General features: G+C 40.7%; 1 protein-coding gene across 1 annotated transcript in view; it reads left to right on the plus strand.

Annotated features, from left to right (window-relative positions):
* Tbx15 (T-box transcription factor 15) overlaps positions 1 to 26,180 on the plus strand; it is a 102,245-nt gene that overhangs the window by 44,666 nt on the left and 31,399 nt on the right. The window contains exons 2-5 of the mRNA XM_050157594.1: positions 11,647 to 11,860; positions 15,494 to 15,595; positions 17,199 to 17,370; positions 18,375 to 18,542. Of these exons, the coding sequence (XP_050013551.1) occupies positions 11,647 to 11,860; positions 15,494 to 15,595; positions 17,199 to 17,370; positions 18,375 to 18,542 (656 nt within the window). The remainder of the gene's footprint in view (positions 1 to 11,646; positions 11,861 to 15,493; positions 15,596 to 17,198; positions 17,371 to 18,374; positions 18,543 to 26,180) is intronic.

Raw genomic sequence — 26,180 nt, forward strand, 5'->3', positions numbered from 1 at the left:
AGAAGCAGCTGGACTCTCTGCCTTTGTTAGAAGCTCCTGAACTGTTTCAAGGCAGATCTCTCCAATCTGTTTAACACAGTGCACAGGCAAAGTGCAGGCTGTAAAGTCAGGAGGCATGTAACCTCGGGATTTAATAGAGATTTTGCTGGGAGTATGGTATGCAATGAAGACACCCCACTATGAGGGTTATGTTTGTCTTCTGGAAGAAGATCAGAAAAATAACATTACAACTTTTAATTTCATATCAGTCCACTTTCTACCTGCAATTTTTCATTTTGCTCTGTTAAAATATAGCATTTTATCCATCCATTCATCCATTCAGTAACAGGTAGTGTTTTACTAAGAATATAGCAGGCAGCAGACAATGTTTCAGGGACTGATACAGGTGTTACCTGGATGGCACAGGTTGCTGTTCTTTGTGCATTTCCGGTGGGTTTTCCTGCCACACCTTTACTTTTAAATGCCCTGCTCTGGAAGATATTCCTTCTCCTTTGCCAATGTGTTTTTGCTCAGAAAAGATGTCTTGGGTAAAGAGGTTCCTCTCACCACTAAATTCCCATGGCATTTTTGGTGCTTTTTTTTCCAGTTAAGAGTGCATGAAAAGTAGTATTGCATGCAGACTTTTAAAAATATACTGGTAATGTAAATAAGGATATATATATATATATATATATATTACCAGCAGCTTATAAAAGGTTTGCAAAGTAGTTTTTAATGATTCTATAGATGATAAAAATAATTGAGATGAAGTCCTTCCTTAAGGTAGGCAGTTGGAAGGAAGAGAGATGAACTCTAGAATGCCCTCTTTTGGATACCAAACCCTAATTGCCAAGCTGGGTTTTGGGGCACTCTACTTTTTTAGACTTGTCCATGGAGCTACCCTCCTTCTCTGAAAAATTTTCTAAAAATCCAACCCAGTGCCTTCCACACATCACCAGCCCAGGCCATATACTCAATAACTATTTGCTAGACAAATATGTGATTGAATGAACGGATAGGTTCAGAGTACTGAAGAAGCTGTTGCGCTAATGTGATGAGGATGTTGGGTTTTAAATGTGTAGCTGAAGGTCTTCTGAGTGTCACCTAAAGGGCTCTGTATTCCTGGGTGTGCTCAAATGTCTATCATATTCATGTGTTGGAAATTAGCATTGCTAAGGATCCTGTCCCCAGAAATCACAGTTAAATGATACTTACTGCTTAGAAATCGGGTGTTCAAGTCTTACCTTTTAGCACGTTAGTATGTTTGTACGTTAATTTATGCCTAGTGGAAACATTCTAAAAAGTTGTAGTGCAGGTGCTTCTGGGGCCTGCTTTTCAGTTCTCAGGAAATATTATGACGGCTGATGTGAGCGGGGGCTGGCATTGGGGCATTGGGGGTGTCGGTGAGTGGATGGAAGTCACAGTTGCAAAGAGCAAAGATGGTCTGGCTGGAGTATGAGCTGATATGCCACTTCAGACAGGACAAATGCTAGCAGCCCTAGGAAGGGGCCTGTGTTGAGCGCAGTTAACCTAAAATTCACTGGGAAGGTTTGAAGACTACCCAGCTGGTCAGAGTCAACTAGTGAAGGACTTTTGATACAACGTGTTTAGCTCGGATATTGTCCCGTGGCTTGTGGTCCCATTTTTGATGATTTTCTTTGTGTATTATATTTCATGAATATTATCTGAACTAAACAGTCTCCCAAAATAAAATTTTGTAGCAAGAGTAAAACAAATCTAAAATTAAGGTTGTTTTTAAAATATCCAAGACCCAGCTGGGCATGGTTAACCATGCCTTTAATCCCAGCACTTGGGAAGCAGAGGCAGGCAGATCTCTGTGAGTTCCCGACTAGCCTGGTCTACTAGCTACTCAGAGAAACCTGTCTCGAAAAACAAACAAACAAGCAAACAATCCAAAACCCATGTATATCTCTTATTTTCTCTTGGTTCTCCTAGTATTGGTGAACTCTTGCATGCTGTTTTGACTCTTGTCTGTTATGAAGTACTTTCATAGCCATTATCATGAGCTAAATTGTCTTTAAGCAAATTATTCATTTAGGACTGTGGGAAACTTCTAGGTCCTGAAATGTGACCTGAATTAAATATAAATAAATCAGAATTGGCATAAATAGGAGTTGTTTCTCCTTCCTTGCCTGCCTTTCAGTGCTGTCATTGATTTTTTTTTTCAAAATCCAAATACCTTCCAACCACCACATCTTCTGTTACTTTGCTTATCAGAAAAGCTGGCCTGGATCTGAAAAAGCCTGGGATAAAACCGGACTCGCTGAACATAGTGGACAATGAGGACTACTGAGAACTCAAGAACAATGGCAATGGGTTTTTGATCCTACTTCATGTACTGGCTTTGTGGGAGCCTAGGCAGTTTGGATGCTCACCTTACTAGACCAGGATGGAGGTGGGTGGTCCTTGGACTTCCCATAGGGCAGGGAAACTTGAGTACTCTTTGGGCTGATGAGGGAGGGGGACTTGATTGGGGGAGGGGGAGGGAAATGGGAAACAGTGGCGGGGAAGAGTCAGAAATCTTTAATAAATAAATAAAAAAAAGAAAAGGGACGAGCTGATGTTGACAGTGACCTTCACTGTCTGTCTTATTTGGGTCTTTCAACCAGTTGTCTGGAGACAGGAAGTGGAATACAAGAGGCCTTACTTCCCATACTTCCTGACAAAATGACTTTTAAACAGGTGGAGAGATGGTAAATATTGCTGATTATGACTCTGTTGGTGGTGGAGGAGGAAAATTATCATGTGACTTTGTTTGGCTTTTCTCCTCTCCCAGAGGAATTGGCAACATTTTTGTTACTGAGAAACTGTCTTGTGATTGAAGAGCTTAGAAGGTTCCAGATCTTTACACGGGCAACAGTGTAGCCTGGAAAGAACACCTAACCAAATGGCAGCCTAACTCCCGCCCCATTCTGACACCAGTCCTGCTATATAAGAAGAACCTTTATTCACAAGCAAGCCTCCATATCTGCTTGTAAAATATCTCAGCCAGAAAACCCCTACTTCATAGACTGCTGTGAAAATTAACGAAACAATGTAGGTTCACCTCTAGCATGGTGTTGGATGCATTTCCCCTTCCATTTTGAAGCCCCCAGAGGGTTGAAAGGCTGATCCTCCCATGGCATTAAGTCTTTGCCTGCTCGACAAGAAATAGATCAAAAATAGTGACTGCTGTCACTGCTGTGCAAATCTCCTTCACAAGTCTTGAACTCTAGAGGCAACTGAGCCTTAATGTGGTTCTATGTGTCATGGGGAGAGCTGTTGCTTATTAGGTGGAGAATGCTTTGGGCAGCTAAAGAGATAAGAGCTATTAGTCTCCTTAATTGGCTTATTGGCATAGGAATTGCAGGCTTCAGGTTACCTTCCCCTTTCTCCCAAATAGAACTTGGAGGGCATGGAGAGCTCCGGGACTCCATTCCATGACCGACGCCATCTAACAGGCTCATTCGAGTGTTTGATAGCATCATGATTTTAGTTTAATCCAACATGGGTTACAGGTCAGCCTCTTGAAGCTCAGGATGGAGTATCAAATTTGGGCTCAGTCCGTACTCAGGTTAGTGCCAAATACTGTGCTTTTTCCATATTTAGAATTACTCTATGAAAAATTTCATCCCCAGCTTTCTCTCTAAGCTACCTTGAAGTTTGGCAGCCCAGGACCAACCCCCACTCCAAAGGGACTCTGGGACAGTTTTCTTGTGCCTGATGCAGAGACCACTACCTGTATTATAAGATTCTGATATCTGTTCTGATAGGAATGAGACTCCTGAGATAACCAAGGGGTTTTGGTATGTGGTCACACATTAGTGCTTGGTAGAAAAAAACTCAGTGCGGTCTTAAGTGCTCACTAATATCTGGGTTGCGTCTTTCTTTTGCAGTCACTTCATATTTGTTTCCTTTAGGAGAGGCATGACAACTCATCAGTAGGCCCATGGAAGTGATAGCTTGCGTCTAATCTCAGAAAGTTCGACCTCTGTGGTTGCCTTCTGTCGCCGATCTTCCATTCTGAAGCTAGACTATCATAACCCTTCGTTTACACAGGACACAGGACAAAGACTTCAACTTGGCTTCTAGTCCGAAAGTGAAAGAAAACCATTGTGCTCATGTAAAATCAAGTTTTAGTTTGTCAAGGACAAAGGCTGAAGTCTACCGTCTGATATCTATGGTCTTTACAAGTTCTAAACTCCACATGGCCACGTATTTTGCTTCTCTCATCCCACGAGTTTAGAAGTAGGGCATGCACATAGTAAATGCTGAGTAAACAGATATTTAGTTTAGTTGAACCTGATTTTCTACCTTCATCTCCTGTTCTTCACCCTCTACCTTTACATAAGCTAAAGCCTGGCCATTGTGTGTGTTCCGAAAGCACCCAAATCCTTATTCATGCCCTTTTGTCTCGTCATTTGTTTGATGCTGTTGAACCTGCATTTAAGTTTGTCTGTCCCATTCAAATGTCATTTCCTGAAGTCTTTTGATATTCATTTGCCTTGTCTTTGGCTCAGAGCTCCTAAAATTTTCTCCCTATGCTTTTGTAGCATCTATCATAGTCAGTCTTTAACACTTTGTATGTCCTTCCTACCTGATTCTGGTAGCTTAAGATCAGGAATGTTGTTTATCTCTCTTTGTCTGTTAACATATAATCTGATCTATATGAATCAGATTGTTTGGAAAAATAAGATGAAATTAAATAAAGTCTCACGTACCTGAAATCCTTGATAAGATAACTGTCAATTGAAGCTAGAGTTAATGGTATATAATATGGAGATGATAGTTCATTTTTGGTATGAAATTACGTTATTTTATGCTTAAAGAATTAGCAGAGTGCCTGGAATATAGTGAGCGGTCTATAGGTGTTGAACCTGAATGCTTTGGGACAGTTCTTATGATCCCATGTTTACCTCAAGTGCCCCAAATCAAAGACTGAATTGCTGTAAACAGAATCAATAGATTCTTTCATCATCAGAACAGAAATAGGATTTTAGATGCAGCATCATATCTTAAGACCTTAGCTCCTGATCATAAACCTAAGGTAACTGAGGCCCAGTAAAGCAAGAGAGACTTCCATAGATCCCATCTGAGGAGAAGGGGAGCCACAGTGGAAATACGCTGTATGTTGAATGAGTCAAGAAAATTACCAGTTGAAGTTGAGTGCGGTGACCCATGTCTGTAAACTCATTACTTGGAAGGGTAAGGCAGAAGGATTGTTGTGAGTTCAAGGCCAAATGAAGCTATTTACTGGGTACCAGGCTGATCTGGGCTACGGAATGAAGGCTTGCCTCAAATCTCTCTCTCTCTCTCTCTCTCTCTCTCTCTTTCTCTCTCTCTCTCTCCATATATCTCTCTATATACACATACACACATACATATACACACATATATATGTATATATTATATATGTATGTGTGTGCATGTGTATGCATTTTTGCAAGTTTAGAGCAGAACAAAACCAACTCACTGTAAAATATTTCCGTAATGCTTAATTTTGATATTAAGCGCCATCATAAACTAAGTGTATGCACTTGAGGCATTTTGTATCTATGGTAACCCAACCAATTTATTGTGGCATTTTTCTTTCCGTAGTCTTGGTGCTCTCTTAGCTGCACTCCTTATCCATCCATTAGACAGCAGCGTTAGCAGGGACTTTATAGCCCCTCTAATGAATGCGCATGCGCTGTGCTATGGCGATGAAGGAAACTGAACACCAGAGCGGTTATGCGTCTTAGACAAGATTAACTTGCCGAAGCCATGTCAGTGGTGCATAGTTAAGATAGTTAAGAAACATTACACAGATGTCAGCTGCTTTGGTCAGGGACAAACTTAGCATGATCTTGGGAGAGCAGGTCACAGAATCAGGAGGCAGAAGATCTGTGTTCTGCTTTGGTGACTTGCAATGTCTCTTGGTTTTAAGTTGCTAATGCACAAAATGGAAAGAGTATATATGTGTTCTGCCTCTACACACCCACCCACACCCACGGTACATTTACTAGAAGTCTAAACCGCATGCTTATTGCTATGATTCATAAACTAAAATCAGTTCCCTGTGGGAATTAGTTACATGGTGTGCATGTTAATAAAGCCAAATTGGTTAGATGTAGAAAGTGGATGGTGCTCCAAACTGTGACGGGGAGCCAGTTTTGGACAGGAGCAGTTATCTACATACCTATGTTGGTTTTGCCCTACGAGTCATACAATGCAACCAACACAGAATGTTGGATACAAAAATTTTTTCTTCTTTACCTTCCCTGAGTGTAAATTTATCATTTGTGCTCCTTATTTACTGAAATACCTTTGTTGAAATATTATTTATAAAAAATTTTATGGATAATTCAGATTAGGTTCTGATATTTAATTTATTAAGAAGGAAAGCAAATGTTGCCAAAATAAAAATAACTAGAGATGCTTTTAATCCTTAAGGGATTAATCATTAAATTTTTCCCTTATATTTATTTTATGTGTTTAAGTGTTTTGCTTTTATGTATGTCTATGTACCATATGCTTGCCTGGTACCTGAGGAGGTCAGAAGAGAGTAGATTCCCTGGGACTGGAGTGACAGAGGGTTGTCGTGTTTTTTTGATTGGATGATCTGATTCGATTAATATAACTGATTGCATGCTTCTTAAATGCATCACTTAAGGCAACGTGATTATATATTCTGATTCATAGAGAAAAGTATTGATTCAAATAGTTTAACTGTTCTTCAGAGTACATTTATTTATCAGGTTGGGAGGGCGTGTGTGCCATGCTGGGCGTGTAGTGGTCAGAGGACAACTTTGTGAAGTTGTTGTTTTCCTTTCACCTTTCCATGGCTTCTAGACATTGAGCTCAGGTTGCCAGCCTGGGGTGTATACACACTTGCTGCTGAGCCATCTTGCTGGGCCCCTAAATGTGTTATGTACTGATGGTCTAGGAATATATTTGTACAAAGAGTTAAACTTTACTTTTCTGCAGACTGCTGATCTTGATCTCAACTCTGAGATTCCAATCTAAGTTTCTTGTTTAGCAGCTGATCTCACTAGACTTTTACTCCTCTGTCATTTTTTTAAACTGTTGAACATACAGGGAGGGTCAACTTTATTTTTGAATGATGACAGCTATAGAACAACTGAGAAATGAGCAATAAAGGGTACATTCAAATAATTTCACTCATAGCCTGGAACCTACAATCTGTAAAAAGCTCATGGGCTCCATCCTTGAGTACATGGGATGTTGCAAGTTTAGAATATTTCTAGTAATATAAATAGCTGTTTTCTGAAAATGCTCTTCATAGGTAAGCGCTGCTTATGCTACTATAACTTAACCTTTTTTTTTTTTTTTGTAGCAATGGGTTCTCCAAAGATCTTTCCCAACCAAACAGTATTGTAGTTACCTGTGTTGGTCTCTGAATATTTCTAACTTCTCCCTATGTCTAACTGCCTTGTAATACATTAGAGAGAGTCTATTTTCCCTTCGTACTTTTTAGAATCTACAACAGTGTTAGGCACACGGTAACTACTCTGTGAACCCACAGTTAATTAACACTAACTGGAACTCTCTCATGGTCTGTATTCTGTTTCTAATTATCTATGTGGTATATAATCTGGAGCCATATGCTCATAGGTGCTAGTTGATTAGCCTGGTTGAAACCATAGCTACTCACTGAATCCCTAGTCAATATTTTAATTTCTGCAATGGAAACCTGAGCCTTTATTATTTTTCTTCATTTAATCTGGTTTGTTCAAGTCACTTTGCTCCTAACTCTGCTAATACCTTCCTGGGTATTCCTCTCATTGGAGAGGACCCTTACATTCTCCACATCATCAGAGACAGAAGAGATTCTAAAAGTTTCCAGTTTTGCCCTTTCCAGGGTACGATGGGAAGATAGATCCTTTGTGGTCAAGTGACTTGGCCAAGGCTATGTGTTAATCCATTTAGTAACACATTTGAGTCCTTGTCTTCTTCCAGACAGTGTGTTCAGGGGAAAGTCTCTTAATTCCTAGTTCCCAGCCGTGGTCCTCATTTCAATCCATTAACATGGATAATTGTTATGACGTAGTGTGGTGGTCTCTCTCCCCCTCCCCTGATCCCCTTACTGAACATGCAGTGATGAAATCACATGTCTAAAACTGCTGCTGGACCCCACTTTCAGTGTCTACTCCCAATTTTATTTTATAATTATATCCTTTAGTGGTGAGGACATTTTAACACTTTGGTCATAGGTAAGTTAAAGCTATTTGAAAAATCTTGTTTTGAGAAGATTTTGAACATGTTACACTATTCATGTTAAATAAGAAGCTTTTGGTATCAGAGACAAATGGGCTTTTGGACACCCATCTTTGTCTGTGCCTGAGTGTGTGACATTAAAATGGCTCTGTTTCTGAATGACATCTCAATCAAGCTAGGAAGGATGCTTGTCACTCAGCAGCTGCTCTCATCTTAGATCTGTGCTGGAGGGAGATTAAAAAACAGCTGTTAGCCCAAGGCATAAAACTAAACCTAGGCATGTAGAATCCATCTATAAAACTTTTCAATGATTTCAAATGAGGATAGTTACTGAGCTAGAGATTATGGATAAACTAACATTTTTGGTTAGAAACAACTTTTATGTAAGAAGTAGGTTGATCATGCAGCAACTTGATTCTGTTTGGAAGTGATGGATGAGGGAGATGGATAGAAATGACACGCTGATTCCTGCGGGTGCCTTCTTCCTTATGGATGACAACAAACTTGTGGCTGTTGCCAGAGATGATGTCTGGATTTGGGAGAGGAAAATTCTGGAGCTGGAGAGAATGGGATGTGTTGGTCACATGTCTAGAAATCAGCTATAGGCAAACATGGATGGCAACAACATGGTCTGGCTTTCTGCCTCATCCTTTCCCCAATTAACTGGTGCCAAGATCTGACCCATAACAACACCGAAAAGTCGTTTGACAATTGATATAAACAGACATCCTCAAAAGGAAGCAAAATGGCCAAGAAGTATGTAAAAAAAGCTCAACATTACTAATAATCAGAGATCAAAACTCTAGTGACATAATATCTATTCCAGCAAGAAAAATTATTCTAAAAAAAAAAAACAAGAGATAACAAGTGCTAGCCAAGACACAGAGAAAAGGGAACTTCTGCAAATATGTTAGTGAGAATGTAAACTAATACAGCCACTCTGAAGAACAGTATGGAAGGTCTTAAAATTTTTTAAATGGGGAATTACCATATGATTTAGTAATCTCACTATTCGGTATAGTGTAGGCAGAATTTTTGTTAAGACCACGATCAGCTCTGTTCCACCAGCCACTTCCCACATAACCACTCAGAGACTTATTATTTATAAATGCTCAGATGATAGCTCAGGCTTATTACTAACTAGCTCTTATAACTTAAATTAACTCACTGTCTTGTTTCCTTTCTGTCTTTCTGGTGACTCCTCTGACTCTGCTCTTCCTCTTCCTAGTGTCCTTTGTCTGGTTCTCCCATATGATCTTATCTTGTCCAGCTAGTGACCAGTCAGCTTCTTTATTAAACCAGTCACAACGCCATATATTCACACATATAGGAGAGGTAAAAGTCATGAGCCTCTAGGCAGCACATATATTAATAGAAGTGGTTTAAGGTTAATTTAAGTTGTAAGAGTTAATATTAAGTGGCTGGTGGAACAAATTTGATCATGGTCCTGACAAAAACTCTGCCTACAGTATAGATCCAAAGAAATTAAGTCAACATGTCAAAGAGACATCTACACTTAGTCACAATAGCCAAGAACAGGAAAGAACCTAAGTGCTCATCAACTGACAAATGAGTACACAGAATGTGCAACATTTACACAATGAACTACTATATCACCATAAGAAGAATGAATCCTGTCGTAGGCAGCAACAAATAGACCTGGAGATCATTAGTTTCACTAAGAGAATCCTGAGACAGAAAGACAGGCACTGCATGATCTCACTTACATGTGGAATCTAAAGAAAGTCAGTGTCTTAGAAACGGAGTCTAGAATGGTGGCTACCTGAAGCTCCTAGGAGTAGAGGGAAGAAAGGATGGGAAACTTCATCAATGGCTACTAGGTTACACTCAGGGAGGAACAACACATTCTGGTGTTCTAGATTTTAAAAATGTTTTTATTATCTCTATATGTGTGTGCATGCACGTATTGTGTTTGTATGCCATGTGTGTGCAGTTTCCTCAGAGGCCAGAAGAGGCCAAGGGATCCCCCTGGATTTGGAGTTACATGTGATTGCTAACTGTCTAACACAGGTGCTGGGAATTGAACTCAGGTCATCTGGAAGAGCAGGGAAATTCATGGTCAGGATACATGGTCTATAGCTGGACAGTGGTGGTGCACATCTTTAATCTCAGCACTTGAGAGGCAGAGGCAGAAAAATCTCTGTCAGTTCAAGGCCATCTTTGGTCTACATAGGAAGTCACTGGACAGCAAGGGTTGTTGGACAGAGAAACTCTGACTTGAAAAAAAAAAACCTAAATAGTACATAAGTAAGTAAGTAGTAAGTTAGTAAATGACCTTCTTGGAAGAAAATAAAAATGTCATTTTTTGAAGCATTATGTTGTTCCTAAAACCTCTACTCATGTATTATTTCCAGGGAATGCTATCAGAATCTTTGATATTAAGTGGCTAGTTAGATGAACAGTTCCCTGAGGCTTGATATCATTTGACCTAAGAAGAGTATATCAAGATGACTCGAATGTGGACAGTCTTAGGATTTAGGAGTTTTGATATCATGTTCCTGAAAGTCAAGCTTAAACATCTTAGAAAATCTCATTTCAGCCTTCTCCTAACCCCTTAGCACTTCCTGGTCCCTTTGCTCACCTCCTCTTCATGAGGACAGAAGGCACAAGAAAACCCTGGGTGGCCCAGGACATCAGATGCAGCTTTTATTTGGTTACTCTGAATCCCACCTTCCTGTTTGGATCACCCCTCCTCTCACCCATCCTTCAGAAACCAATCAAGGTGTCCCCGACCCTATTTATTGTCTTTGTTTCAGCTGCTTTCCCTAGTAACTTTTCCCATAAGGTTAAATCCTTGTCTCACAAAAGAACTTCTTTTCCTATCAAAAACGCTCCGTCCGATTGGGGTCTAGGAAAAACTGTTAACTCAGATGTGTGACATACTGCTTATAAAGATGCCAAAGCTCTTATTTTCATTATGTTGGTGATCAGGGAATAGAGGGGTAGAAGAAATATTTCTATGTTTATAAATAACTTGTGATGCCGAGTGTCAGGGAGTGAGAAGACGCTGGGGGCAACAGTGAACAGTCTGATCAAGACGTAGAGAGTCTGTGCTCTTGGGCTATATTTAACATGGCATTTATTTTGTCGCTTTAGTTTGGCCTCATTTCTTCCCACACGGTGACATTGGTACTCTTTATTTTGCCTGTTGCAGACCAATTTTCTTCATCTATGGCTAGAACTTACTAAAATGCCAGATGTCACATTGGAAATGCGAAACCTGAAAGAAGGTCATAAATCACAAAAACAAACCATAAAATAAATAATAAAATTCCCTGAGCACTGTGCTCTGGGGCTTCCCAGCTTCAAGTCTCCTTTTGTTTGCTCCTCCCCCAAGCCCATCGTGTCTCCCACTCCCCCTTCTTTTAAAGTCAGGTATGGGGGCAATGGGGCAGCTTCTCACCTCAGTCTCGATTGTTCCCTTTTCAGATTCTGAGCAGAGCACTGGGTCAGACTCCGAGGTGCTCACCGAGCGGACCTCCTGCTCCTTTGGTGCTCACGCTGATCTGGCGTCTGGTGCCGCAGGCCCAGTGCCTGCTACCATGTCTACCATGGAGGAGATTCAGGTGGAGCTACAATGTGCTGACCTCTGGAAGAGGTTCCATGATATTGGAACAGAGATGATCATCACCAAAGCAGGCAGGTAAGGATGTTCCTTTGAGTGACCAAACCCAAAGGCACTACAGAATTGGGCCCCATTCTTCCCATCCCCACTTATCTGTGGCAGAATCAGTGAAGCTCAAGCATCTTGAAATTCCTTTTCTGCACTTAGATTTGCTCTTGTGGTCTTGCTGTGTCTGCTATTATTTTTGCTATTTTTCTCTAAGCACTCAAATCTAGCATCACCTCTACACTCCCATCTTCAAACATACTTCTTCATCTAATTCTTGATATATAATAGAGAAAAGTTAGGTCCAAAGCAAGTACTTAACCTTCCATGCAATATTTTCAAGAAACCTTTTCTAAAATCAGTATACGTCTTCAAAGACTAAAGTAACCATACACCTTCAAAAGAATGGGGCTTGGTACATCTGTTGAGTGTTTTGTTGTTGGCTTGAAATTATCATATAAACTTCATGATGATTAGGAGAGTCTCTTGTGAATCTAGTTACCCATGATAATAAAAATTTGGAAACAACTCTCTCTCTTAAAAGAAGCACCTTTAGTCAAATCATGACTTGACTTGCATCCTCCAGTTTCCCATAGCTATGCATCTATTTTGGGCCAGGCACTGAATATACACATAGTACTTGAACTTCACAAGAATCCTACAAAGTGAGATGTGACTGTTCTGTATGGGTACAAGGCAAGGAAGACTGAAAAAGGCTAATCATTTGATGAAGGCAAGGGCTATTGAATGAGGGTGGCTTCAAAATTCATGCTTCTGTGTTTCTCTAAAATAATGATCATAGTTGTTTATTAATTGTCCCATTTAGTAGTTGTAGTTCTTGCCTCTGACTACAAACAAAAATTATTTAGATAAAACTGAATTCAGCTTAGGCCTTTCAGTATATAAGAATAGCTATTGAAATAAATCATGACTACACTATTTTATTTCTCAGAGTAGATCTATGTATTATATAGATGTATACATCAAGAGAATGAAAAGGCTCCAGCCACCTCATTGCTTGCACACTATTTCATGGAAATACTTATTATGGATAGTTCATTTCCGTGAATATAGAGAAACCAACAAATTCAACAAAAATCTGAAAACCATGAATTAAATGAACCTGAATTTCTGCTTGTTTACCTCCTGGCAGACTTATTGCATGGCAATTTCTGGTAGTAAGCAAAGGCTTATTGTGCAGATCAACTTTGAAAGAGAATTATCTTCAGTGCCACCTCTTATTACCTGGATATTAGTGTTCTCCTCTTCTACTTTTATGATGTTGAAAATTGGAAAAAAAACAAAGAAATTAAGGGAATTTTCTTTTGATAGAGAAGTTGAACAGAGAGAGGCACAATAGGGTTTAATAATTTTGTTGTTGGATCTGTATTTGCCATACAGTCTTGTTCCTGATACCATCCCTCACTCTACACACTTTGGAGCTCAGTTCATTGGTGCCCTCCAACCTTTCCATGTTTAATTTCAGGGCTTCTGCACATACATTTTCACAAAAGCCTCTTGATTCTTGGCAATACCAACATATTCCCTAGCAGTTTCTTTCTCAGTCATATTGAAGTTCTGTTTTTCCTTGTTAGGTAGGTAGGATTACATGTCTTGTTGCAACTAGGGAAATATTATTCACCATGTACGTCTTGCTACACACCAAGCTGTCCTCCTGCTGATTTGTAACGGTTGCTTTATAGAGCCCTCAATTTGGGAAACTTCAACCCATCAGTGTAATCAGCACCATGGACAGAGCTGCTTGTTGGGATTAATGGATTTACAAGACAGAACTGACCTACATTTAGCCATAATATTAATACCAAACACAGCACCTTTATAAGATATAAAAGATAGTTTCTTTTTAATTGTTCTATGACTTATCTTGTATAAAGTATTAAAATACTAACACCAAAATGGGCAGTACCTAGAGAGTTCAGAAAATTCATGCAGAATTTTAAAGAAGGTGCGCAAATCTAATCTACTGCCTTTGCTCTGTTTTACAGATGATAGGAATGGAATTATTTACCAAAAGTCATCTTAGAATTTGAGTACTTAGAAGTACATAACTGTTCCCAAAAGAATACCAAGTTAAAAATATCTAGTGCCGTTTCTTTGAAGTTATTAAGGCAAAAATAAATCTATTACTTTCAGTGTAATACAGCCTTTGGAGGTGGCTAAGGGGAGGCACATCTTCTTGCCTCCAATACTAAGTTTTCTCTCTGTCTCTAACCAGATGCCCTCTAGTAATTAAAACATAGAGGAGAATAGCAATTCTTGCTGTTAAGAAGACAAGTATTGATCTGTGTCTAAAAGTATAGACTTCGGTTCTCAGATGTTTGGAAGAACTGGTGTGGATCAAAGTGTGTAACTCACAGTGAATGTTACTGAGTGTAGCTCTCATCACATTTTATTGGTAAGACTAAAATTCAAGGCCTCCTCATTAAAGTTGTGAGGATGGGAAGAGAAAATAGAAAATGACTGGAAAAGAATCAAGTGTGAAGGAGGAATGGCTATGCATTTGGTGCAAGTCTTTCAGAATTCATTATCATCCTTATCAAAGATTTCTTGCCTCTCAAATGTGATTCTCATGGCACAGAACTGTTCTCAGAAACATTTGCTTTATGGGTTACTTTTCCTGACTAAGGACTGAATGTGAGACTTGAATAGAAAGCTTTGCACACATTTGCAAGACGACTGTCTGAGGTCAGGGCATGGTCTATGGCCGTGAAATGGAGCAAAGCCAATTAGGCCATATGTGGATCAAGCTTGTGACCTTGACCTCATTAGCACCGTGGTCGGCTCAGCTCGATTAACTAGCCCCAGATGGTTAAGCTTAATGTTGTATTTTGTGTCCAAGGACCCTAAAGCCCACTTAGGGCAATCTAAATGTTTGAACTGAGCACTTTTTAATGTCTAGTTTAATGCAAATAAGCTTGGTGTCTTTTCTTTCTTTTTGGAGTTTTTTTTTTTTTGGGGAGAATGGCAAGCTTTACTCTAGACTTGTTGAAATCCAATACCTCTTTTGAGCTGTGCCCTCTCCTCTCTTCAGTTATGAGAGAAGCTATAAAGTGCCATATCCTGACCTCACTTGTTTTGGCAAGTTTAACAAGCCATTGTGGTGGAAGCAAGGTATTGCCCAGAGGCCACTAGACTTCGTTTGGTATTTGCTTCTTATTCCATGGGGTCCTTCCTCTGACACACACGTTGACAGCCTGAGAAATTGCAGAAATTTTTGTTCAGTTTTATGCACTGAAAAAAACCGTTTAGTGGCCCTTTGTTTGGAGACGAGGAGCAATTCATTTTGCTTTGTTATTTTCTTGGGGAATTAATTTTCAGCGATAATGTTCAAATAAACTTAGTAAATATTTTATATATACTACTAAAAATCAATTAAAATAAAAAACAGAGCCAGGTATAAACTGTTTGAATGTGTGAATCATGAGGTAGGTTAAATTTAAGCTAATAAGATGAAATTTCAGCAATATTGGTCTTTATCATTGTTCACAGTGATCATTTATAGTAAAATCATAATCGGTCAATCCAGGGAATTAGTGGATATTGCACTTTGATGTGCTTAAAACACCCAGTGAGAAGACACTTTAAGCTTATACTCCACTGTACCTTCCTCCTCTCCTAAGCTCATGACCCTGTTTGTCTCCACAGGAGGATGTTTCCCGCCATGAGAGTGAAAATCACTGGCCTGGATCCCCACCAGCAATACTATATAGCAATGGACATTGTGCCTGTGGACAATAAAAGATACAGGTAAGGATCCTGGAATATGGAATTGTAGACATTACCAGTATCCTTAAACTCGTTAGGCGAATAAGGGCAGAGGCTATGACAGTGGTTGGTGTAGTGGAGTATCAGGCGGGGAACAGTAACTAAAGGTAGGGAAGCAGAACTCAATAAGTGTGTTTCCAAATCCTCCCCAAGTCTCTGGACAGAATAGAATTTTACCGTGCCCCCCACAGGAGCAGATATTAAGTGCCCTTTTCTTGAATCTGATATTAACTGAGGTGAGGTTAAAATGATGAACACATTGAATGATCTGTCTTGTAAAATGGTTAATGAGTTGGAATATAGGGTTTTTTTTTGAGACGGATGTAGACAAGTGTGGCATATTCAATTGCCCATCTAACGTGCCATTCTTGAAAAGATGGAGAAAAACAAATTGAAAAATTGGAAAGAATTTAAGAAGAGACTCTTATTGGGGGAACAACTGTCCTTAATATGGGTGTGAGTAAGTTTGATAACTTTATCTCAGATTTATGTCAATGTATTCTCCAAGTCTCTTTGATGGCNATATATTGTGGCTTTCTCAGTGTCTTGAGGTCCAAGTCAAATCAGAGGTGCATTTTCTAAAATGTCTAATATATGAGAACTTGGTTCTAAGCCTCTGAACTGGGAAGTAAGATATGGATGGAGAAGCCAGGATCATAATGATATGAAGAGAGAGCTAGCCAAGAGAGTCATGGTATACATTGTAGAGCTTAGGAGAGAAAATAATTCTAGTAAGTTAAAGAGAATCTTGGAGGCTATGATTCTGTCTAAGTGCTTATGTTTGTCAGAGTTCTAGGCACATGTAGTCCTTTAGAACCGAAACACAAGGAGGTGCCATATGCATGGGATGGATCTTGAGGACCATAGGAAAATTGGTGAGCCTGGGAAAATAGACTTCCTTTGCTGCCATCTTTATATCATGTACAGGGGCATTCTGGGAAAATGATGTAAACAAAGAAAAATTTCCAAGCCAAGTTCATTAAAGTGAGCACAGAAATAAATATTTGATGTTTATTCTGGGAGTGGTCCCCATAGAAATGCCTCACAGGATTCAGACGGTTAGCAAGGAAATGGTTAACGAGTCAGAGCTTGGAGGGTCTCTGCACATGGCTGCTTTTTATAGGACAATATGGAAGATGTTTTTAATAAGGAACAAAATCCTGAACAAGTGGCTAAAGATTGTATGGTTTGCATTTGAAAGGTGAAAGGTTGCAGTAAAATACCTTTTCTTTAGCTAAACACATGGGTTCAGGATGCCTGTGTGCACACAGGGGTGCACGGCACAGAGAGGGAGGAGAAAGAAAAGGGACTTGGAGCATGTTTTCCTCGTGAGAGCTGTGGCTTTGATCGTTAACCGCAACAGTTCTCTCTCATTCCCTAGCCCATTGTCCATTGTCATCTCAATTTCATTTTTTCCTCATTACCCACATTTCTGTTTGTCTCATTTATATTCTCCATGTCAGTCCCATCAGTTTTCCATTCTCGTCATCTCTTCATCTTTCCTGTTCCCTTCTTCTTTGTGTCTTGGTCCTCCATTCTTCCATGCATCTGTCTCTAAATTCTCCCCTCTCTTTCTGTGTCTCAGATATGTGTACCATAGCTCCAAGTGGATGGTAGCTGGCAATGCAGACTCCCCTGTGCCTCCAAGGGTTTATATACACCCAGATTCCCTGGCTTCTGGAGACACCTGGATGAGACAGGTGGTTAGTTTTGACAAGCTTAAGCTGACCAACAATGAGCTGGATGATCAAGGACACGTGAGTTAAAGAATTCCATTTACCCCCTCCCCCCTCTTTCCCCTTTTGCTTTAGAGCTGATTAGCCCCAGGCCCTTTCAAATAGGTAAAATAAAAATCTGTGTACCATGGAAGTAACTAAGCATTAATGTTTTTACCACTTAAATTTCATTTATTACAAATCTAACATTAAGCAAACATCTGCTATGTATCAATGTGTATTTATCAGACAAAGTTCTTTTTGCTCCAGGGACTCACAGTCCATTCAAGGAGGTAAGACAGAAACACAGGGCAGATTTAGCACTGGAAGAGAAGCCACAGTATTCAGTAGGATAACTCATAAGACAATACCTACGAGAAACAAATGAATGACCATTTTGGCTGATTGGTTAAGAAAGCTGTGAATTTACAAAAAAAGTCTTAAGCTTTGCTGGTATAATCAGAACAATGGATGCTATTAATTTATCTCTGGCAACAAAAGATGTACTGGATTTTCAGTTAGTGCCAGCCCTCATTCTGGTTGCTATGGCTATTTTCTTCAAGGGAATATAATCTTAGGTGGTAAAGTCACAGATACGCCATTTACACTTCTGTGACATAAAATAACGTCCACAAATTCAATGAGTGCTAATAGCTATGTGAAGAATTTAAAGACACCATGGGCACCTGCTGAGAAACTGAAGGTGGCAGGAAAAATGTGTCACTTGCCAGAGGTCGAGAAGTTTTAGTGGAGTGTTGTCTTAACACGAGAATGGGTGGTCATCGTTTTTCCAATTAAACAAAGGAAACACATCTACCATCCAAGATGAGTATACTTGATTATATGCTTCCAGGTAAAGGTACCCAGCAGCTTAGTTCTCAGCACGAGGAAGTGTGTTGATTTCCAGCCCCCTGTGCATCTCATTCCTAATCGGCCCTCCTCCTCCTCCAATGCTTCCATCTTGTGATTTATTTCACACAGGAGTTTGAAGAGATGCAGGAAACTCTAAGTCACACCTCCCATAATCTTCCCTCTCCCTGTTTCAGATCATCCTGCACTCTATGCACAAATACCAGCCTCGAGTTCATGTCATCCGCAAAGACTTCAGCAGTGATCTCTCACCCACCAAACCTGTGCCTGTAGGGGACGGGGTGAAAACCTTCAACTTTCCTGAGACGGTGTTCACCACTGTCACAGCCTACCAGAACCAGCAGGTAAGTGGCTGCTCTGGAGAGCCTGCTGCCTCCCAGCTTTCAAAGAACCTTTGTCTCAATACTGGGGAGGAATGGCGCAGAAAAGTCCAAACAAGAGACACCAGGCTTGCAGCATACATGAAGCATTGGTGATGACAGCGTGGTGATGTCCGGTGACAGCTGGCATGGTCTACATTTAGCTCAGACACAAGCGCCCTCCTCAAGTGCACCAAGCTTCTACATTATCTTCATGTCTTCTTATGTTAGGATCTCTTCCACCTCTTGGCTGTGCAGGATTGAGTCTTGCTCTCCCCTCTATCTGAAGATTCCTAAGTGTATTTCTCTTCCATGTGATCTCAAAGCCATTAGGCCTAAAAATGTAAGACTCACTGCTTCCTTTCCAGACTCTGCGCACTTCCATGTGATTAACAGCCTACCTGGAGCTCTTTACTTATGGCATACACATTTCTTTACTAAGTGGGTATTGAGAAGTTACTAGGGTCTAGTCTTCGTAGAGAAAATAGAGCTGGTTAACGGAGTAATTAGGATGACGGTTCTCCTTATGCATAGCCTTAGTTAAGAGAAAGACATGTACCTACGTAATGATAACAGTGGAATAACTCACCGACAAACACAGGCACAGAGGATTTCTTGATTTGTTGAATAAGGAAGTTTTCCTGGAAGTTCTGATTTATTTTCTGGGGTAGACACACACACAGGAATCATCCAGGCTCACACAGAAGATATGTGGATAGGAGAATGGCAGAGGCAGTGATATCACTGTCTTGTTCTAAACGTCACTCAGTTTGTGTGTGTGTGTGTTTTGTTTTTTTGTCTTTTCAAGACAGAATTTCTCTGTGTAACAGCTTTTGACTCTCTTGGAATTTTCTTCATAGACCAGGCTGACCTCAACTTCATAAAGATCTACCTTCCTCTGCCTCCTGAGTGCTGGGATTAAAGGCATGTGCCACCACCACCACCCAGTCTCTTTTTTGTTGTTTGAAGAGGGTAGCTAGATGGGTTTATAAGTAATCTTACTTTATGAAGTTCCCTAAAATGCGCAATCAAACCCATTTTATACCATCTTTTGTATTTATCAAATTGTCTAATTAGTAGGATACTTGCAGTGAGTGAATCCTTTGCTGAAACAAGGAGATTTAAGTTCATTAAGCTCACACATTAACATCCTTTCATTTGGGATGGACCGGAAGCAAAATGAACTTACAATATCATTACATTTGATGCCTTTTGATGAACTTACAATATCATTACATTTGATGCCTTTTGATGAACTTACAATATCATTACATTTGATGAATTTTGATGAACCTACAATATTATTACATTTGACGCCTTTTAATGAACTTACAATACCATTACATTTGATGCCTTTTGAATCAGATGCTCTATTCTGTCCTCAAAGCAACTGAGGGAAACATTAGATATTTATCAAGCATTTTCTTTGTACTAGCTAGGTGATTGTGGTGGGTTTTTAACTAATTTATATCTCACATGGACAGAATATTTCTCTCTCTGGGTAGCACTCCTTATAAGTTCTTTATTTCCTGATGAGATTAAGCATCTGATTGTCAGACTTTGAAGTGCTCATAAGTTCACATTTTCTGCATGGATGCCACGTTTTATCGAAGGTAGAGGAAAACAAGAATTTGTTTTGGGAGCTGATTAAATTCCTAAGTCAAACCAAGCTCCTTACATAGGAAGGTTGCAAAGGTCTGAGTGAAGCTGTGCAGAAAGCTTCAGTGAAGATTTCAAATTTTAACGCGAAATACAGCAACAATATGGACGTGGCCCCTTGCACAATGGAACCCAAGGTTCGCTGTGTTTCAGAAGAGGCAAAGCAGGGGGCCACTTACTGTTTTAATTGGTAGCTTTTTTTAAAGGCAGTGCTGTGATAATAAGTATTTGAACTTTAGGACATACATGGTAGAAAAAGAATGCTAAACAATGAACCCAGTACTATTTCATCCGAGTTGATTATAGAGGCTACAAGGGCCATTACTGTAACCTACCTGGAAGCCAGAGCTTCAGTTTGCTTTGACAATAAAGGGGGACTCAACACAGGTACCAGATATCTTTCATTGCTTCATTTTTTTCCCTTTGTTTTGGTAGATGTCCACTGTCAGAGTACATTTCGTTCAGATACACATTTTGTCTGCAGGTGGGTTGGGACAGGACATGAGCGCACCTGCTAGACTCTGACTGAAGCACTGACAGATTGCTTGACCTTGAATAGGTTCCTTAACTCCTTTCTGTCTGTGCCTCCTGTATCCACAAATGTGCCTGCCTCAAGGAATTACATGGGGCAGACAGAGGATGCATATGAATCAGCCAACACCGCCATATGGCTGGGATAGAAAGACAGGGAGGCAAGCAGGGGACAGAGGCAAGTTTACAGAATAAATTGTTCATTAGGGAAAAGTAGATGGTTGGGAACTGGACAAGGTGCATTGGCTCGTGAAGGGATTGTGGTGACTAGGTTACCACTTTGATCTCTGTCTTCATGAAAAGTTGATGAATTCATGATGTGATGATGTTCAAAATAGATGGGACCTACTCAGTTCTGCTTGTTTTGAGATCAAGGCAACAGCTTTTGCCTTTTAACAAGTCCCTCGTTGCTACATAAATCAACCAGCATGATTGTTTAATACTCCCGTTGGCTGTGTAGATGTGATTTAATATAATACAGTTGCCTTCTAATAAAACCCCGCAAGCCCGGGTCGTTCCCATTGGGCATCATGAAGTTTGTATCCTACGTATCAGGACTGGCTACATAGCAGTGATTTCCTCAACTTTTCCTGAAGATCCTGGGGAACAGAAATGGTTCTTTTGTAAGAGACATTTTCTCATTGCTGTGTTCTTCTTAACCTCTATGTTCCAGAATGAGCACAATCAATATTTTCGGATGAAGTTGTTTTTATTGATCTTTTAGAGGAAATAGTTAGTAGGCCTGTGTAGGGTAAGAGCCAGTGGTGGGTCTTCAATGTGTATAGGAACATGTCTGGGGGGACACAGTGAAGGAAGTCCAGCAAAAGGGGTGGCACTCAGCTGAAGTGCCAGCAGGTCTTTCTAACGAACAGCTCTGCCCTATGGCGCAGACAGCAACAGATCAGATGTTTGGAGGACTGGATCAGAGTCCTAGATCTCTGAGCATCTAAGTCATCACCTAAAAGTAACTTTTTCTGTTTGGACTTCATTTTCTTTTAGAAAATGGGTTGTCTTATGCTTCCCAAGGATGGTGGCTAGATAGGTAGTTATAATTTGCTCCTCTTCCTCCCTCCCCCAATGAGTATTGGGAGCAATGTCTTGTAGTTCACCCGAGGCAGCCTAACATTCTCATGTTTGTAACCTATTAAGAGATTTCTGCAATATTTTAGATCATATTTTTAGCAGGCCTTCTCCTGAGAGGTAGGAACTTTGCATTTTGCTGTTGGCAAAACACTGCAAACTCCTCTATGATCTTCAACTCACTAAAGGCCTCCGTGAGTTATTTCCAGTCCCTCAAGTGAGACTTCGGAGTCTCTTCATAAATCTTCCTTCGGACTCTGTTGCTTCTATTGATGTATTTTCTTCTTTTTAATCTTGGTGCTTTGTCCTTGTTCTGCCCTGCCCTTCTGCGCTCTGACTCCGAAAGGTAGCTTCTTACTGGGTTCCTTAGATGTCAATTGGAATGTTCCCCCAACTGTCTCATATCATCTCTGGAAGGATCTGGATAAAGCACAATGTTGACTCCACTCTTTGCCCACCACAGTTGTCAATGATGCCTCAGGGCCTGAGCAGCCAGGTCCAGGACCTCAAGTCTCTCCATTAAAACCCTTTATGTCTAATCACTGGCTTCGTTCCTGGGCTTGTTTCCTGTTATTCCCACCATGTCCTTGCAAGAGTGCGGGGATCTAGCTGAAGTTCTTGTTGAACCTGTACTGCCTTGTTGGTACACGTCGTTCCCCAGGACTGTCTCCATCCTTCCACCTTTCCTGTCTGTGTGCCTTCCACCTTTCAAGTTAGGTGGAATTTCTATCCGAAGCCTAAAGCTATCTTTCCTGATTGCAAATGAGCTCAGCCTTCAGGGCCCTACTCGGGCGCTGTGCCCCTTTCACGACATTTCTCATAGAAGAACCGGGGTCTAGCTAATCTTCCTCCAACTTGAGAGTGCTTTCTTTTGAGAACCAGTAAACATTGCCCTGTGATAAGGGAGAAAATGCCAGCTGGAGGTTCCGAGGCGTGAGCTGGACTGTGTCGCTGGTGAGCCGCACTGCTCTGGTAAAGTAAAGCCCTGTTCTGCAGTGCTGGAGTTTGCCCGCTGATAGCTGGGTGTGAGTCAGTGTCCAAGTCTGTGGAGAAGCAGTTCATTGGAAAATACAGCTACAAACACTCACTTACGTTGTTCTGTTCTGGCCTGTCTACTTTTTGTTGCAAAATGTTACTTACTTTATAAAATAGTGACACCTGGAGAGTAGGTAGGTGTTAATTTTTTTCAGGTTATTTTCACTCTATTGAGTAAAAATAGGAACATAAATGTTGATTTCTCAAATGTTGGGGGAACAATTAGAGAAGTTTATGAAATTCTAAAGTCTAGAATCCATGAGTTAAGATGAAGGATGTTTCCGTAATTTAAAAGTATTTACATCTGTTTGGTGGTATAGCTTTTTATAAGTGACCGCATCCCTGAGAGCCATCATGACTTTGATATTGGTTTCCTTATACACCCATAAACTTGCTCCTTTGGCTGTGAAGTGTGAATTAAACATTTTTATTTTCATGGAATATTTTATGTTTTTCTTCCCCCTTTCCATTCCTTCATCACACTTGCCTTCCCCATCTATAGACTCTCAGAGTTCCTAACACACTGAAGTTATTATTGCCAATATTTGCTCTCAGAATGCCAACTTGGCAGATCTGTGAAAGAGAATGGTACACCATGCCCAGAATCTCCTCATGGAGAGTAAGTTGGTCGACTGGGAATAAAGGTGATGCAATACTCTATCCCTTTTCTTGGAAGATACCGATGCCAGCATGTCCTCGTGGAATTAGCAGGAAATTTCCACTGTGGCCTTTGTCTTCTCTGAGGGAAAAGACTGCTGAAATTTTATCTTTTTTTCCCCCCAGGTAGGAAACTAGATTTTAGAAAAGGATAGCTGTGCTTTCCCCTGGTAGCAATCTTATACTCGATGAGAATTGGCTCCACGAGCACAGAGGATGTCTAAATCCACTGCCAGGTTTGTGGGAACAAATTCAGCAGGATTCTGAGCCACTTCTTATATCCTACACTGCCCAGCCAGTTTTCCTCTACTTTGTAATTAGACCAAGGCATATTTTTTTTTTATTTTGAACACACCAACTCAAGCAGTTATTTTTCATTCTTGATGAAAAAGTTACCAATATGTATTGTTAAAAAAAATAAAAACATCAGGAGCAGTATTAAGGGGGACTTTTTTGACCCGGGTTTTATCTAATCAAAATACTCATTGTCGGGCTTCCTCTCTGGAGCCTGCGCCATTTATGTCCACACCATACTATGCATTGTGAGGTGTACTCAATTTATTAACTGCCTATGTTACTAGGCAACAAAAGAAAAAGCCAGTGGCAGTGTAAAATTAATAGGGACAAGCCCACAAGTACTCTACTTTTTTCTAGTCCTCAATACCTCTGACAGAACAATATTAAGGTTAGGGAAATGAAATCAGCAAAAGATGCTGCTTTGATGGCTTTCACCTTTTCCATGTCTTCTTACCAAAGGACTGAGTTGGAACATGATTGCTGTTTAACAGTGTCGACTTCATGGGAAACTACTAATAGACCTTATCCTAGCTGGAAAGACACTAACAATCATTGTGATGCAGAACACAGAACTGGGAGGTCAGGGAGGGCTTGCTCAATCTTGTCCTTGTTTTGGGTTTGATGAACCATCCCACACAACCACCCATTCAATCATTCTTCATTAACCAAATCACATGGGTGGCAAATGCACATAGTTCTAAACCCTACTTAATAAGACAGTACTTAAAATATATAGAGACCTTGTCACACAGGGGAAGAGACAGTAAACATGTAAGTAAGTAACAAACATACGGTTAAAACAAACAGTTGGATTAAGGGCTTAAAGATAGCACAGTTGAAGAGGCCGTCAGAGGTGCTCAGGGGAGTTAGTTGCCTCCTGAGCCCAGAGCTTTAGCACGAGATTTAGTGTGAAGTCAGCTCTGTGTAAGGTTGAGTAACGGAGCAGAGCACCATGACAGGCCTCTCAGGAAAGGGCTTGGAACATTGCAGCATGGACCGCAGTTCAGTTTGGTTAGAGCCAGGGGACAAAGGTAGAGGAATGTGCTAGCGTTGGAGCCTGGGCTGGAGCCAGAGCCTGCTGGCCCTGCAGGGCTGGTCAAGGAGGATGGATTGAATTCTCTACAGGGGTAGTCACTGGGAAAAACCAGCCTGCTGGAGAAATGTCCGGATGCAGATCATTCAGGCTGCTGTTTAGACTGGATTGGAAGTCGAAGGAAGGAGGTCAGTTTGAAGGCCATTTAGAGCAGTTTAGTCAAGAGTATAACTGGCCTGTGGCAGGGAGGTGACAAGACATATTTGAATTTCACTGGTAAAACATAATATGACACGGAGTTGGAAATCACTAATATGTTCTCTTATTCCTCTCTGCATTCTCTCTCTCTCTCCCTCTCTCTCTCTCTCTCTCTCTCTCTCTCTCTCTCTATATATATNNGGAGAGAGGGGGGGGTGTATATATATATATATGTGTGTGTGTGTGTGTGTGTGTGTGTGTGTGTGTGTGTGTGTGTATAAATTTTGTGTGGTTGTTTTCCCTAAAAGGACCTCATCTGTAATGGAGTAGGGTAGGGACCCATGCTTTTGCCTTTCTGCATTTCTATTTTAAGCTTGTATCTCTTAGCACACCTTGATTTGATTTGTGTGCACAGGTTAGTTTCCTCTTCCCCCAATGGACTTCCAGCCTCTGGTTGTATGGTGCACATGGGTGGAAGTGAGAGATTTCCGTATCCTCACGGCTGCTGGTGGGTTACTCTACCCTCTCTGGGCTCACTGCAGTACTGAAACAGCTGCCGGGGCTGTTGCTCTGTCCCTGGTGTTGACACGCTTTGACAACATTGCTGAAGTGAAACCTTGTTTTCTTGCCTCTTGGGTTTCTTTCTTGGTCCAGCTTTCCACCAAGACTCATGCAAATCCTCTGTTTAAGCCCCGAGTTTGCAGCATGTCTGTGTCATTGTTAGGCACCCCAACATACGTACATACAGTGTGAACCCTGCCAGCCTCTCTGAGTCTCCACCCACACCCATTAGGTTTCAGTCTGAATGGGAAAACAGGCACAGGCAATCCGACTGTTTACTTATCCTCCGGCTCCATTGCGGAAGGAGGAAGAGAGGACTCCAAGTTCTTCATGAACTTGAGCTCATCCTTGTCCTGCAGGGGGCAGTGGACTTTGTGACCAATTTTAAAAGTGAAATTGTTCATATTCTTCAAGGTGGCTCTTCTATTACCTCTACGGTGAAATCTCGGAGTCTTTCAGCTTGCTCAGATTCCTCAGAATTTTTAGATTAATTTGCTGTGGATCTAATCATAATCTGTTTTTATGTTGTTACCACTGTGCATGTCTGCCCTTTGTTCTTATGGATTCTAAGT

The sequence above is a fragment of the Alexandromys fortis genome, unplaced genomic scaffold, assembly GCF_014885135.2.
Source record: "Alexandromys fortis isolate MF-2015 unplaced genomic scaffold, M_Fortis_MF-2015_v1.1 scaffold_78, whole genome shotgun sequence".
NCBI lineage: Eukaryota > Metazoa > Chordata > Mammalia > Rodentia > Cricetidae > Alexandromys > Alexandromys fortis.